General features: G+C 37.0%; 4 protein-coding genes across 4 annotated transcripts; 3 read left to right on the top strand and 1 right to left on the bottom strand.

Annotated features, from left to right (window-relative positions):
• Positions 1-915: 915 nt before the first annotated feature.
• Positions 916-1964, bottom strand: CBG08924 (the record flags this gene model as incomplete). The annotated part of the gene is made up of 2 exons (XM_002648698.2): positions 916-1227; positions 1713-1964. 2 exons carry the CDS (start codon positions 1962-1964, stop codon positions 916-918), a joined length of 564 nt encoding a protein of 187 aa, XP_002648744.2.
• Positions 1965-5472: 3508 nt separating this feature from the next.
• Positions 5473-6530, top strand: CBG26784 (the record flags this gene model as incomplete). Its single annotated transcript, XM_045240762.1, has 2 exons — positions 5473-5561; positions 5615-6530. The coding sequence occupies 2 exons, from the start codon at positions 5473-5475 to the stop codon at positions 6528-6530; spliced, it is 1005 nt and encodes a 334-aa protein (XP_045098840.1).
• Positions 6531-10360: 3830 nt separating this feature from the next.
• Positions 10361-11151, top strand: CBG26783 (the record flags this gene model as incomplete). The annotated part of the gene is made up of 5 exons (XM_045240763.1): positions 10361-10387; positions 10442-10501; positions 10617-10703; positions 10868-11014; positions 11062-11151. 5 exons carry the CDS (start codon positions 10361-10363, stop codon positions 11149-11151), a joined length of 411 nt encoding a protein of 136 aa, XP_045098839.1.
• A 1947-nt stretch (positions 11152-13098) lies between these two features.
• Positions 13099-16729, top strand: CBG26782 (the record flags this gene model as incomplete). Its single annotated transcript, XM_045240764.1, has 2 exons — positions 13099-13389; positions 16562-16729. 2 exons carry the CDS (start codon positions 13099-13101, stop codon positions 16727-16729), a joined length of 459 nt encoding a protein of 152 aa, XP_045098838.1.
• Positions 16730-16890: the final 161 nt, after the last annotated feature.

A 16890-nucleotide genomic window follows, 5' to 3' on the forward strand; every position in this document is an offset into this window, starting at 1 on the left:
TGTGATTTTGAAATTTTCGAAATTATCCGAGATTAAGAAATTCTGTTGTTCAAGTTTTTAATATTTTGATCTTTCGATTTTTAAAAACTCGAAATATTCCGAGAATGAAACATTTTAATTTTCGAAAATCGGAAAATTCAGAAACTCAAAAATTGTGATATTTGAAAATTCGAAATATTTAAAAATCGAAAAATTTCAATCTTCGTAATGTCTTTTTCGAACTTTCGGGTCATTAAACAATTTTCGTTTCCGAGGCAAATGCGTAAAAGTACTAAATGGACTCTCTTTCACAATCAGTAATTAAATCATCAAATTTCAGACTTCCTGCTGAGAAATGCGTTCACTCTTCCTCGTATTCCTATGTTGTGTTCACTTGCTCCAGCAATCGTTTGCAATCACTCCTCTCATTTTCCTTCCGCATACACGTTCAAGCTATGTGAGATTTCCGAAACCACTAAATTGTTCGAAGGCATATATCGGAAAATCTAAGTTAAAAGTAAATTCTACCGCCCAACAATATTGAGATTCCAACATTGTTTTTTTTTCAGATGATCAATGGGAACAGCTGAACCAACGATTCCAAAACGGGCATATTGGATTCAAAAATGGAACTTAGATGTGCGTGGAATGTGAAGAATTTTTTTTAATTTCTTGTTAATAAAAAATTTTCAAAGTTTTACATTTCAGTTAATGTTAGAAAAGTGCTCGATAAAAAACAAAGTAATGGTTCATAAGGAACAAACGGCAATCTTTTTTAAAATGTAAGAACTAACAAAAGGAATTGATTTCAAATATATTTCTTTTTGTAATAAAATGTTTATCAAAAAATGAAATCAGTAAAAAGGATCAAATTAGAGAACAGGAATTTTGAAAAGAGAGTGAAACTGTAGAAACTGTTGGAACAGATCAGCGCATCTAAAACATGGAATAACTGATGCAGTACAAAAAGAAGAAGTAATAATATTTGTAGAAAAACATGTACCGCGTGTGATATGATTGTATTACGTTGTATTGCTCCCAGTAGACTTCCTTAGTCACAGTAGTGTAATCCTCGCCCAGAACCACGCAACGGATAACGACTTCTTCGGATTTCTGGATGTTGTCGCAGACGTATTTGTGATTGCAGATGGTTTCGGTAGTGGCGATGGTCCATTTGGCAGCGACTACAGCTTGGAGATAGTTATGAAGCTCCACCATCTTGTTTTTGTGCTCCGGAATAGCGGCTCTCTGAAATAACAGAAATAAGTAAAAAGTCAGAGTTCTGATTTTTATATTTTTAAAACTAAATTCACTGGCAAACTCGACGAATTTCTGTTTATTTCAAGGGTTCAAAGTGCCGGTTGAGAATTAGCGAAATTTGTACATAGACACTTTCTAGCATGCTGAAAACGGCTTCATCAGAGTTTTCAGCTCATTTTGAATATGACTCCAATATCGTGTTCAGTACTAAATTTCGACCAAAAATATGCATTTTCTCAGCATTAAAGGTATTTTTATTGGATATTTTCAGAATCGAAACTCATTTTTGAAAATCTTCATATTATTTAATGTGATTTTTGAAAAATTCCAAAAAGCAATTCGAAAAAAGCCCCATTAGAAAAGGAATCAAAAAATTTTTCCGGAATAGTGAAGATTTTCAAAAATTCTCAGCCAAAATCCTAAAAACGTAACTTTTTTGAATTAATGAGAAAGAGAATTGAAAAAATATCTACTGGATGCTTCATCAACTTGGTCAGTGTGCGAACTTTTCCAGCCAGATCATAGACCTCTTTTTTTGAAAGAAGGAGTCGCGGTGGCTGTTCGTCAGGTATAGAAGTGATCGGTGGAATTACACTGCCTGGCTTGTTTTCCAAGCATGGCGCTGATTCTACAGACATTTTCTGTTTAGTAGACGGTTCATTGGCAGCATCGGAGTAACATCTCTTTCGTGGAGCTCGCCCAACTGGAACAGCAAAAACTGGCATGATCGATATGCCTGAAATATTGGAAATTGTAAGAAATTGTATCACCTAGTTGAAACGATAACAACAAGAAATAAATGTATGAGGAGGGAATGAATGGTTTGACTGATTACGTGAAGGCGTGTTTTGCCATTGATCGGTCGTTTGCTCTTCAAGACATACGAAACAATGGCATACTACGCGGCAAGGTCAGCTCTACGCGACAAGGGTGTGCCCTCTGGGAAAAGTCCACCTGTTTACGTAAACGTGCAGCTACCAGTCAACATCGTAATTGTCTGTACGGTAAAAGCAACCACATGAATACAGGGTGGCTATTAATTATTAACACCAAACTTGCGAGCTAGATATGATGCATACCAGACGCACTAATATGTGTTCTTTTATATTTTTCTTATTCTTCTACTCATTGTGCATTTCCCTGTCAAATTTCATCAAATAATATTACGTCTGAACTGAATGGTGGCTCTTTTTCCAACCCTTTTTTCGATCAACAACGGAACAATTGAAAATGGCCTCATGACTGATGTTACAAAACCAGTCCGTGTGGACCGCGTCTTAGTCGAAAGTACTGCCAATAAATGTTTTCTTATTCACATTGACGTGGGCTATCTAATAACTGATTTTGGGGTATCTGTGACATCAGATACCATCGTTATAGTCGTGAACAAGAGAATCTGCTAAAATTCAGACGAGTGTTACAGAAAGCTCGCTGCTGACTTCAAAACGCTTGATGAAAATTATTTTCAGAAAAGAACAATTTCTAGCCTTCATTCTTTCTAGCTTTCTCTCTCGATTCTTTCTAGACTTCTAGCTTGTCAGTGAGCTCTCAGGGAGAGGGACACCAGAGTATTGTGGTTAAAAAAGCTTGGAAGTTTCTACGCGGCACGTTCCTAAACACTCACAGGAGGACACTACTTTGGGGTAATCATTTTTACAGTCGATGGCAACAAAGGTCCCTCGAAATTGCAGAATTATATTCAAAAATATGTCATCTGTCTGCCAGTAATTGAAAATTGCAAATATAATTTCGCTTGCCGCCACGATTCTGATCTTTGATGGAATCACTGGAAATTGCAAATAATCCCTTGTTTTCCTCAATTTTCGAACCAAAATCAGCTATAAAACAAGTCTACGTTATCAAAGTTTTGCATTAATCTGAATCCTACGTTAATATAGGACGTTTTGACAAGAATGAGCCACGGTTTTCAGTGCTAAAGACACCCCAGGGTGGTTCAAGCTCAATTTTCCGTAGTTGAACTAAGCACAAGAATGGATCGATTTCTTCCTAACCTTGAAACCAATAAATTATTCAGTTTTAGGGTATTGAACCCAAATAGTGTCTTCATGAAAATTCAAAATATCACACTTCTGATGACCCCCCTTCAGAAGATATGGGCGTAAAAAGGTCGAAAATACCTCCGTGCCGTCGTTGCCTTCTTTCCGAAGCTTCTGAAGGCTGTCGTCAGAGTGAAAAGAATTTTATTTAAAAACTTTTGCATTATTATAAATTTTGTGCGTCTGAAATTATTTTATCCAAAGTTTCGAATAACTTCATCAAGTTTTAGTAGAGTTATGAGGGCTTGGATCGGTGTCAATAATTAATAGCCACCCTGTATTTTTATAAATACCATTAATAGCAAAACCATTAATAGCAAAATTTTTTGCTTAACTTCTTCTTCCTGTAAGGGCACTATATTTGAAACGTTTTTTTTAAATATCGTGACTTTTATTTCATTTTGCTTAACTCGTTTTTGACCTCTCAGGTCAGAAGTGGGACCAAAAATTATGTCTCCTGGCAGGAATGTCGTACTTGTCGCATACATTTCGGATAGACAGGTACTGTCCTTGTTAAAATACTGTTTTGGAATACTTTTGTGATGAGTTTCAGTAGAAAATTGGCGACAAACAAAAAAAGCTACCCAAACCACCTTCGAACAGTGGAGTGACATTTCACTATACGTTTTCACGGTAATTTTTCCATTTTTACTAAAACATCCTCCAAATAAACAAGAGATTCTGCTCTTCTATTTGATAATTACAGGGTGGCCGATAAGTATAGGACGCTCGCTTTCAGCGTTCCCTGGCACGGTGCCAAGGGATATTTTCGAAAAATTTCGAAACTTTTCGAAAGTCCAGAGACTATTTAAGTAAGCTTCTCAGTCATTTGTTCTCACTTCTCCATATCGCCGAGCTATGAAAAGTTCTCCTCATCGTCCTTCCATTGAACTCTTGTTCAAGAGAGGCCTCGGAAGTGCTGAGATCGCTCGACGCCTTCAAATTTCGTCTTCGACGGTTCGAAACGTTGTCGCTGCTATCAAAAAGCGAGGAGATGCTTCTGAAGTAAAAAAAAGCGGACGTCCACGTTCTGTCAACACCCGGAATACCGTGCAATCATCAAGAAACGGATCATTCGAAATGATGGATTGAGTCTCAATAGGATGGCGTCACAGCTTGGAATTGCCCGATCCACTGTCCAATCGATTGTCAAGAACGACTTGAAGCTCAAAAGTTACAAACTACGTCGTGGACAGTACCTCTCGGACAAATCGAAAGCGATGCGACTCGAAAAATGCCGAAAATTACTCCAGCACTTTCAAGTGCGCCGCGTCTCTGACGTTATCTGGACAGACGAGAAGATCTTCACTATTGAACCTCTTCCCAACCGTCAAAACCAGAGACAGTTATTGTCAAAGGATGACAGCATGTCTCCGAAACGTCGTCTTGCCCATAACCGCCTTTTCCCGAAAAGTGTCATGGTTTGGGCCGGTATCACGGCAACCGGTAAAACTCCGTTGGTTTTCATTGAAAGAAATGTGAAAATCAACTCGGAGGTGTACCAAAAGATTGTGTTGATGGATAATTTGTTACCCTGGGTCACTCAGCACTTTGCTGGTGGTCCATTTATCCTTCAACAAGACTGGGCACCGTCCCATGGCTCGAGATCGACATTGGCCGTCTTGGAGGCGCATTTCCCTGGATTCCTGGACAAGAACTTGTGGCCTGCTTCCAGCCCGGATCTCAATCCGATGGATTTCAGCGTTTGGGGCATGTTGGAAGGGAAGATCGCGGGAAAAGTTTTTGCTACTGTCGATGACTTGAAGGCCGCTCTCGAGGTAGCATGGGCTTCGATCGACGACGGATACCTGCGGCGCACTGTCAATTCGGTGAAGAAACGTTTGAGAGCCTGTGTCAAAGCTCGTGGATCCAACTTCGAATTTCTCTTGTAAAATCAAATTTTCTGCTTATTTTTTGTTGTTTAATAAAGGTTGTTCTCGAAAAATCCTCAAATTGAAAAAATGGGAGCACTTTCAAAACGTCCTATACTTATCGGCCACCCTGTAGTTCAGCAACTTGCAAGAGTGTGGCACGTTATTATCAATTACCAAGAGTTCTTGGAGGCGTGTTTGTCTTGGTATTCTTGGAGGCGTGTTTGCATCGTTCAGCGCACGGTTTGCCACGTCTCGTGCGACGGCAGCTGTCACCCTCATTAGTTTCTACTAAATTGATCAGGATGAAAAAAGGACACAAGAAGTTTCAAATGTTTGCTATTCCTGCAGAAGTTGTTCGTATAATTCTAGGATTCATGTCTGAACGAGATTCGTGAGTTAATTAATTCTACATAATTATCATCCGTTTCAAAAAACAAATTTCAGGATAATATTGTCGTTCATGTCCCGTAAATTTTGTTATTTCGTCAGAACAATGCGAATGCAAGGGAAACGGATATTTTTCAATTTCCACCCAAATCAAGTTGATATGGGAGTTGAGATGATGTCCGGAGATAAGTTTTATTTTCCGTTGCCATTCAATAACTTGTGGTCAACAAATCGCCAATTGTCCCAAATCTGGTTGGGAGGATATGTTGAAGATACCAGAAAATGGCAGTTTAGAAACTTTTTTGATCAATTGAAGATTGTTATCAACCATTCAGCAGTGGACACAATTCGTTTTTCTGCAGATGCAACAAACTTTAATCTACAGTCTGTGCTCGAAGATATTGGCAATCCTATTTGCCTTCATATTGAAAGAACCGGCTCCGACCAAGCCAACTACGACATTGTCAATCATTTTGACACTCCTATTGTTAATCTTCATGTGCCACTGCTGGAGAGAGTTCCGGAAGGAATATTGTCCCGGAAATTTGAAGAGTTGCATATCTGTAAAACTAATTATGAAGATGGAAGAGGAGAATCTCATTTCCACCTGGAGGATATTCTGGTTACAAATGCAAAAAATGTTTATCTCGGCCAAATATGGATGACACTCAAGGATATGAATCAATTTTTGAAACGTCTCCGTCAAGGAAGCAACTTGGAGCTGAAATTTTTGACTGTTGTAGTGGATGACGAAATAACACCGGAAAATGTTCTCGAAGGATTACAAACTTCCGTTGCTACAACTACACCCCAAAAACCTGTCACAAAATATAGGTTCAATCGTAATTTCTATCTAATATCTATCAACCCGGTAGAGTTTTTCGATTATGTCACAGTTGATGGTAGAATTGTAACCGTAAATATCAGAGGCCGAACTGTTTCAATCTACGTCAGAGATACTGAATTGATATAGTTCGTATAGTTCAATACCGCGTTATTCGCTATTTTACGACCAAACACTTCCCATTCCTTTTAATTTCTTCCGTCTTCACTCTTTTTCTTATTTTAATAATGTTGTGATTGACTCAAATAGTTTTCTTATAACACTTTTTTTCAAAAACACATTGACCAGAGACAAGCTTGTAATTTTAGTTCACCTTAAAGTTCACCTCAAAGTTTAACTTTACTCTAATTTTTTTCATCACTCCTTTCAAAGATCCATTACCAAAACTCTATTCTGCTTCTTTATTCTATTCACCCTTATTTTAATTTTACCGACTCTGTAATTCCTCCAGATAATTTTCTTATGATGTTTTTTTTTTGTAATCATACTCACACTTGAACCCCATCTTTCCTCTCCCTGACCGGAGCCAAGCTTGTAAGCTCTGTTCATTTCCCTCAGCCCAAAATGTTGTTTTTTTTCTGTGAATTATTTCTGTGAAAAACGTCAAAAAATTTTTTTCAGACTTTTTGAAAGTTGTTCCAATTGTGGATTATTTTTAAATGAATTATAAATATTCAAATATTTGTTCTGATCATGCAACCTTTTTTCAGATAGTTTTCAGAAAAGGACTTCCCCAAAAATTTCAGTTGAGGAACGCTGAATTCCAGGGCGTCTAATTGGAAAGTTCCAATGAAATTTTTCCATTCCTTCAAACATTGAGACTCAACAAGACTGGCACCTTAGTGCCCTACAAGAAACAAGTTTTTATGTGTTATGCAGTCACAATAAAACAATGCCTGTCTTTTTTGTTTGCCCCACCTGTCTTGCTAACTCATTTGTCTCCTCGAATACCCCTTTTCATCTCTCTAATAGCCGTATTACCGTCCTAAATAGAGGTGCTACCTGTCACATCATCTAACAAATCGCAGTAGATAGTGAAATTACACACATTCGTCTTTTGGAAGAATTCTAGTGTCATACAGTGATGTTCGGGATAGCCTTTTTAGATTTTTTCTTAATTTCGGAATATTCCGATTTTCACAAATTTTGGCATTTTTGGAAATTTTGATTTGGCCTTCATACAGCATTTTTAAGAAGCATGCGATTTTTCAGACAACTCTTTCATTTTTGAAAATTGATAGCGGATTCCGATATGCAAATTATGTTTGTCACTTTTTTCTATCCCAGTATTTTTTTTTCTCAAAACTTGTCGAAATTTAAAGTTTAGTTTCATTTTTTTATTTCTCAACTCAGCCCCTTGCTTTTTTTGAATTTGAAAAGAGAAAAATATATGACAACAATTATCACATGCGTTTCTGATTTTTCATTCTCCAGGTATGCTTCAGTGATATTGTGCCTCATGCGATAAACAAAATTTTAAAGTTTTGTAGTTCAGTCACTTGAGCTTTTACGTATTAATGAAAATTCTAGGCATATGATATTGCCAGAAGGCCATTGAACAGAAAATAATAGAGATATTTCGTCTGGAGATAAAACTTCAAATCGGAAGGGGAATATGAAAATGCAGAAAAGGTTTTCTTTGTGATAAAAATGGATTTTTGAAGTTGGCAGTACCTAGAAATGTACTCATGAGATTTTCAATTCTATACACATATTCTCGTGTGAATGATCAGCATCAAATTGATTTTATATCTCGTTTTCATTTTTCATTAACATTATGGCAGATGCGATAAACAAAAATTCTAAAAGTTGTAGTCCCGTCAATTGATCTTAAGGGTTTTGGGCAATTTTTCGAATTTTTTTTTGAATCGACGGTATGCATTCTGTCGTAACAGTGTACATCTCTTAACAGCTAGGAATTTCACACATGGCTTCTGGCGGGGCTTTCGGGTAGCTGAACCGGTATCATCGATCTTCAGAACAAAGCTAATGGATTTACGATAAACCTGACATGAAACGCGGAATCACCAACTTTGACTTAAATTTACATCGACTTCTGTATTCTGGCACATTTCGGGTCTCCCTTCCGTTTGCATTAATCCTATAATTGCTCATCATCTTTTTTCGTATACTATGTTACCCTTCTCTAAAAATTTTCAAATAGAAAGCTCGGGTAGCCCCAATGGGAGGGGCACTAATTAGGGGCTTCAAGGCAACACCTCGTGCTCAATCAGGACCCGACATTTCCAATATGACAGAAAGTTCATTTGGTCTATGAAATTTCAATTTTACTCAAAGTTCAATATCTCGGATTCCTCGAAAAAAAAGAAGAAATTACCGTCAAAAAGAAGAAATTACCGTGAAAGGAGTTCATAACACTGTCAATTTTGAGCTAGCCCAGTTGACATGTTTTTGATATCTTTCACAGAAACAAATATAAACCAGTTCAAACTTTGAGAACGGCCTTTTGAGTAGAGATTTTACCGGAACTTCATTTCAATGTTTTCTGTAAAACTCAAAATAACTTATTCCAGGTGTTAAAGGTGAAGGGACATGAAAAAATAATGCTCTCAAAATTCCGTTCAAAGATGCCCCTCGATGAGTTGAATTTGTGAGGGCGATGATTGAGGGTGCGGCGCCGCTACCGACTGAGCCAAGCGGGCAAAGAGAAAGCGCACGCTCGATTGCATACATAAAGGCGAGGACGACAGCTGTACGCATAGTGACATTAAGCGTTGTACACCGTGACGGTAGAATGCATACTCTAGCTACAAAAAAACTACGAAAAATCTCCTGTCCCCCCACCTTTAAACAAAATTTCAAAATTCAATAGACCTTTCATATGAACTTTCCGTCATAATTAAAGTGCTGGATCCTGGTAGAGCACGAGGTGTTTCCATAAAGTCCCCAATTAGTGCCCCCTTCCTACCTGAGCATTTCCTGTTGAAATTTCGACAGAAGGGTGGCCGATTATAAGGACAGGTATGTAGTCAGAAATTATGGAATTAAGTCGAACAGAAGGAAGACCGTTGCCGTTTTCGAGGGTACCGTCAAAACAAGAATTAATTGGGAACGGAAGAACGTTTAATGTGGAATGATTTTTAGAGTCGAAAACATTGAGGGTGGAAAATTTTTCCTCCTTCACATTCTCGGAGTGGATCAAATTTTGAATTTCGGAATCCGAAATTGCGAAAATTCCGACAAATTTCAAAATGAAACATTTTCAGACAATGGTATGTCAAAAGCGCACACAACAAATTCTCTTGCGGGTGTCGGTTTTACTTTTAATTGCTTTTAATTTGTTGCTTTCTCAAACCCTTTTTGTCGATTTTTCACCATTGTTTTTCCACGGTTGAAGGTGGGATTTCTTATCAGAAATTGTTCAAAATCAGAAAATTCTCAAATTTCGAGTATTCTAAACGTTCAAAATTAGAAATCGAAACATTCCGAAAATAGAAAACTTCGAAACTTCAAAACTCGGAATTTTTAACAGTTCCGAAAATTTTGAAAAAGCCATTTCGAATTTCTCTTGTGCTGTATAGTCCACAAATTTTTTCTCATTGTAGACCGTTGAATTGCGGCAAAATAGAAATCAAATAAATTTTTTGAATTTGAAGTTATTTTCAGTTTAAAGTCTGCACTCGCGACGATTATTCTGACTACCGTAAGCCTTCGAAATGTCCTCTTCTATCTTGTTTATAGCTTTATTTATATTTCACCTGCTGTTGATGTCCCGACAACACACCAATTTTGACACTCCATGCAATAAACACTATTTCCGCACTATAATAATCACACGAGCAATGGGAGGAGCCGAAATGGCGGCGCGAGCTTATAAAATGGGCGGAGCGCTTAAAGAAGGTAAAAAGCCCTCTTCCATTACCTCAGTAAAAGTCTACCTCCATAGCTGTATTTGTCATATTTGCAAGATCCTGCTCTCCCAGATTCCAAGTTAGCAAATGGAGTCGCATCTACCAAAAGACGAGGTTTTTTTGTTATTTTCATAATTTGGAACTTATACAAACTTTTTTATTTTTCAGTTGATCGCTGATCCACAATCCCGTGAAATAACTCCAGAAGAAGATGAATACGAGCCATATGTTAGTGAAATCAATATTTTGATATATGTAGTACCTATTGTAAAAGTCTTGTGATGTTTTGAGAGCGACGTAAAAAGTGTCCAGATTTTGAAGTAATTATGAATTTCTTTTCCAGTTCCCATCTGACGAATTCCATTTGCCAGCAGGACTCGATTGGAGTTTGACTCAGGATCAGATTGCTTCAAGACTAGCTGAGAAAATGGTTAGTTTTAGTTCTCGTATCAGAAAAACACTTCTTCACTCATTGTTTCTGAAACTGTTTTTCCAGGTCTTCGCGCCATGGCATATCTGGCCGCGAGCACTTTACGTCGATCCCTTGTTTGTAGGTTCCCAATATTACTTTTTTCATAATGAGCAATTTTATAGCCAAGACTCAATGACGCAGAACGCAAGTACGCTCAACTCACCTTGGACGCCATTACGACGAAACAAAAAGAATACCAAGCAAAAGGATGGTCCATCTATCGGTTTGATACGGGTTTCGAAACTCAGGAGTGGAAGCAGCCAGAGTTGGTGAGCGCTAGAAATTGTAATCCAGTAATCCATGAAAAATATTCCAGGGAAATATAACAACTCCTAATCCAGCGGTTTACGATGTTCCTAATCTCGACGATCTCTACCCAAAGGATGTACCACCAGAGTGGCGATGAATGGTGATTTCTTCCACAAGTTATACGTCACCCGTGAATCTTCGTCCGATAGTTTGATTATCTAATCTTGTGTAACCCCACGAATAATCCATTATTGTGTTTTATCCATTTTTTCCATGTATACTTGAGATTCTAGTCTTAAACTTCTTTTACTCTTCCTTTTCAAAAACATACTTCATCCACCCCCCCCCCCCAACCCTTTTCCTTCCACTTAGCCCCTACCCATCATTCCAGTTCACCTACAAAACCCGAAATTCTAGTCCTCAAACTGCGTCCCCTCCCTTTAGCCCATCTCACTCCTAAATCCAAACTGAGATAACTTTACTGTGATTTGATTTTTCTACAAGTCCAATGTCGCACTGTTTTTCTATGTCGCTTAAGTTCTATGTCGCTCTGTTTTTAACCATTTTCTTTTTCTAATTCCTCCCCCGCATGTGCATTGCCACCCATCAAGTTTTCACTGAGATTTGTAATTACCATCTTCCTGTTTACGTACACATACTATCTCAGCCTTCCTTTTGCATTGTCCAACCACCATCACCTCTTCCAAACAGTTGATCAGACTTTTCTACAACTCAGCGAAGATATTCTAACAAATTCGAATTCCATCTCTGACTTCCATTTTTTTAATCGAAGTTTAAAGATTCCGATCTTTTCTACTTTTTACATCCCGTCCAGTTAACCGTTGAATTCCAGTTCTCAGATTTCGTCCTATTTTCCCCACTTTTTTCTATCTCATCTAAATTCATTTAGTGATAGTTTTTCTGTGATTCGTTCCCAAAATTTCACTACATTTCCCGTTTCTCCCAAATCAAAAATTTCTATTCTTTCTTCTTTTTTTCGCCTAACCTTTTCTTTTTTCTACCTTCTTTTTTCTACCTTTTTTCTATCTTTTAGCTTCATTTTTGACTATTCCATTGTTTTCATGAATTTCTATGGAAACAATCGTAAAGTACGAAATTCACATAGAAACAGTGACAAAACTTAAAAAGAAATAGTTGAATCTTAACTTTGACATAGTTGTTCATCAGCCAAAACTGTTTTTCATCAGCCGTGTGAACATGAAATTATATTTTATTCAGAAAACACATTCTCAAACATCGATGACCATTTTATCATTATTCCTCAGTTTAAATTGCTGAAATTCGTCATTTTTGGTCTTAAACTTTTGATGGTCTGAACCAGTGATGGGAGGAATTTCCGTTTCCGTTTCCGTTTTCCGTTTTTGCCCGGTTTTTAGAGATTTTTTTTCCGTTTCCGTTTCCGATGAAAAAAATTTACGATTCCGTTTCCGTGAAAGTGAAATTTCATTTCCGTTTTCCGTAAAAACCGCAATTTTTTGAAGCAGAAACGGAAAAAATGTAGAAAACAACAAAAACATCAAACTGAAATTGGCTTGGAAAAAAGCATGGAAAGTGATGCAAATATTGCCTTTAAACGTTAAAAAGTGTATATTTTTATGTTTGAAGTGCATATTTTATGTCCGAAAGAAAAATAGAAATTTCCGTTTCCGTTTCTAATTTTGAAAATTAAAAAGAAAAATTTCCGTTTTTTGAAAAATCCGGTTTTTGAAAAATTTACGATTCCGTTTCCGTAAATTGTAATTTTATTTCCCTTTCCGTTTCTGTTTCCGTTTTCCGTAGTTCGGAAAAATGCATTTCCTCCCATCACTGGTCTGAACTTGATATTTCTGGCTGAAATTCGATGAGTTTTATACTTGAAGTATTTTTATTCTTGTGAGCTCATGATTCATAATTGACGAATCTTGATCTTTTTTCCCTTTCTTTTCTCCAACAGATGACAAGTCAAGTGATAATAATTATTATCAAGCTCGTGCTCATTTAACTTGAATTAATGTACGGCGTAAAATCAGTGAAACGAATGATTCTGTGCGATAGGTGACAAACATTGTGTCTACATTTTCTTCATTTTAGTTTCAGTTGAAACATGTCTTCTGATAATATCACTCTCTTTTTTGACAATGTAACTTTATTTGATGGCAACTTTACCATTCCCGAAGTAAACGCCACCATAATTGAGTCAACTGTAATTCCTTACCTTTTTAAATGGGCTCACTCAGACATGGCCAGGTGGAGTTTCTTCATTGCATTTTGCACTTGGATCCCGACTGGACTTCTTATATTTCGATCTATTTACAAAGTCTACAAATCTAATAAGATAATCAAAAATTCTATCTCTACACAACTTTGTGTGACAGTGATGAATATTGTGCTTTCCGTAAGTTTTTTCTACTTAGGGATGTTCGGAACTGAATACGGAATTAGGAAAATTTCGCTGCTAACTTTTTTCCAAACTTTTTCGGAATCTGAGCTTTTTAAACTACGGTATGTCAAAAGCGGAATAACTTGTATATTTTTTTTTTCGTTTTTGAAATCTGGTTGTTAATTTTTTTACAGTTTTTATGCGTTTTTGTGATGGAAAGTGGAATTACTATTTGAAATTAGAGAATCGAAATAATCAAAAAATTGAAAATTTATAAATCTTTCTCTTTTCCGAAAGCAGTGCACGTTCAAAAAAATATCTCGTTCAACTTTTTTTTGAACAAGAGCGAACCACCGTATTTTCTCTTATCTTTTAGGATTTTCATTGTTTTTTTTTATCATTTCTATTCATTTTTCTGAATTGCATTTAAAAAAACGTTGGAAGTTGTTAAAAATCGAAAAAATGACATCAAAATACATAGACTCGAGAAATACAGTAATCGTTTTACCATTAAGAAAGATTTAACAAGATGCTCTCTCTTGGTGTACATTTATTTTGGACAAGATTAATATGCGGAATTCCGAAATTTTCGACAATCCGAAAAACTCTAAAAAACCATTCAGAGTATTCTTGTTTTGGGTTCTCACAGGTAAAATAAAAAATATTTTAGAATTTGTTGGTGTCTATGACAGACATGGCTTTGATCAGAATCCCTCAATCTGGATTCGAAAACGCTTGGTTTATTGAATACGAGAATCATCCCTTTGTTTTGGCTATGTATCATTTGTATTTGGCTTGCAGCACCTACTCGAGAACTCTTGTCGTTATGTTATCTGTATTTAGAGTAGTCATGGCTTACTATCCAAAAGACCATATGTATACCAACAACTGGATTGGCTTCTCGTTTGTTATCATATACCCCATGATTCTCTATTTTACTTACCAAGCACCAGTTTTTAAATTTCACTCACAATTAGCTCAATACTTCAGTTCCAATAGAACAGATGCAACATTGGAATTAAATTGGGCAGGTTTCCCGAAGATTTTTCTACGCTTTTATCCTATTTTATAGAAAATAATGATAATCCCAAACTTCCCTTTATCCATGGTACTCCTGTCATGTTGTGTTTTTCTCCTGGCTGTCTACTTGTTCAAATTTCGAGACACATTTTTTGTCCCGAAGGGCTCCAGGTCTAGGGAGAGAAGTTTCCGGAACGAATTGGCATGGACCCTAACTACCGCCGCATGTTTTTATCATTTTCTTGAAGACACTCTTGTGGAGGTTAGTGGATATTTTATAAAAACATATCAAACATGTTTCAACCTGGAAATGTCTTCATCATAATTTCACCAATACAGGTGACCGATAAGTATAGGACGTTTTTTCGAAACCTCCTTGATCCTGCGCCAATTATAATTTTGAAAATTTTTCGAAACGTACAGAAAGTAGAGACCCTATATAGGCAGTGAATCTTGCTATTCGGTATCATTTTGTTTTTTGTTCGTAATTATGAAGACGTCTCCACATCAACCCAGGATTAAGACGTTAAGCAAGAGAGGGTGCATGCTTTGATGTTTCTAGAAACTTGGAATTTTCTCATCAAGTGTCCGAAATGTTTTCGGAATTAACAAAAAGGATCAGAGGGACCTATTAAAGCCGAAGCAGGGACCGTCATTCACTTTGAGCGTTCGCCAGACTCGGGGGACAATCAAACGTCAAATTGAAAGATATAATGGCTTTTGACCTTAGATGCATGGTTCAAAAAATTGTCAAATAGGATTTCAACATTCTCAGTTGTCGCATCTACCGTAAAAAATTCTTATCCATTACATCCGTGGCCCGCAGACTCGAAAATTAAAAAAAAAACTTTTTTACAACCTCCACCTGCGCCGTCTGTCAGATGGGATGTGGGACGACGTAAAGATTTTTACTGATGAAACTCTTCCAAACCGTCGGAAACAGGAACAATTGTTACCAAAAGGTGAGAACAAATCTCCTAAACGTATTTTATCTTCAAACCGTTTTTTTCCATGAAAGTTTCATGGTTTGGGATAGAACCAAGACAAAAGGTACAACTTTTTTGGTTTTTGTTGATTTCAATGTTGAAATCAGGTCGGTCAAAAGTTAGTTTTGATGTAATATTTGTTTCCCTGGACCACTCAGCACTTTGCCGGACGTTTTTGGAATCATAAGACTGAGCACCGTCTTGTGGATCGAAATCCACAATTGCGGTCTTAGACGCTCATGTTCCCAGATACTTCGGCAAAGATTTGAGGCTTGCTAACTCCACGGATTTCTATCCCGTAGACTTCGATTTGTGGAGACTTTCGAAGAGCAAAATTTCAGGAATCTCCTACAGGTTTTTGGAGTTTCTGTGATGTACAGTTCAAAAGTTCTAGGGCGATGTTGGCGTCAACTACCGTCGGCGCACAGCCGAATTTTTATCATGTTTGAAGGTTTCCGTCAAAGCTCAAGTTTCGAACCATGACTACTTGTCATAAAACTAAAATTCTTACATATTTTAAACATTTTTATAGAGTTATTACAGTTAAAAAACGTTTTCTAAAAATGGGAAAGGTTTAGAAACGTCCTATACTTATCGGTCACCCTGTATTTTAACAACTGACAAATTGACAGTGCACGTGTAGGGTGTGTTTCTCTTAGACAAAATACGCTTCATGTCAGTACAAACATTGCGAAACATTCATTACAGTACTCCAAACCACAAAAACGAAATTTTTTAAAAACATGCGTTTTCCACAAACAACATTTTCCTTTCCGTTTGATCACCTTTTCATCAGCAGCTTTTATTCATTCAAGCAGGAAAATTTTCTTAAAGGTGGGGGGACATGAAAAAAATAATGTTCTCGAAATTTCGTTCAAAGATGCCCCTCGAGGAGTTGAACTTGTGAGGGCGATGATTGAGAGTGCGGCGCCGCTACCGACTGAGCCAAGCGGGCAAAGAGAAAGCGCACGCCCGATTGCATACATAAAGGCGAGGACGACAGCTGTACGCAGAGTGACATTAAGCGTTGTACACCATGACGGTAGAATGCATACTCTAGCTACAAAAAAACTACGAAAAATCCCCTGTCCCCCCACCTTTAAAACATTAAAAACAGAATCATAAAGTTCAAACTCCTCAGTAATCACGTCACAATCCAAAAAAGCTTTCAAATTTTACAGATTTTCTCTCATCTATCTCAAGAAATTTTCGGTGATTTGATCTCCATTCTCCCGTTTACTCACAATATTGGAAACTTGTTCATCGCAGTTATTTTTTGGGCTACGCACCCGATATTTGGAAGAAACGGATTAATCAGTACTTACCGTATGGAAACCAGAAATCAGTAAATCGAGCTGATAAACTATATAAATTTTTCCGCTGTTTTCAATCGTTTTCCTTTTTTAAAAAGAATTTTCAATGTTCCTAAAGTTTTTCCCGAATTCCCAAAAATCGGAAATTCGTTTTCCTGAAATTTTTGTTCTGATTTTTTGAAGATGCATTATTACTG

Source organism: Caenorhabditis briggsae (assembly GCF_000004555.2).
Source record: "Caenorhabditis briggsae complete genome, chrX, whole genome shotgun sequence".
Lineage (NCBI taxonomy): Eukaryota > Metazoa > Nematoda > Chromadorea > Rhabditida > Rhabditidae > Caenorhabditis > Caenorhabditis briggsae.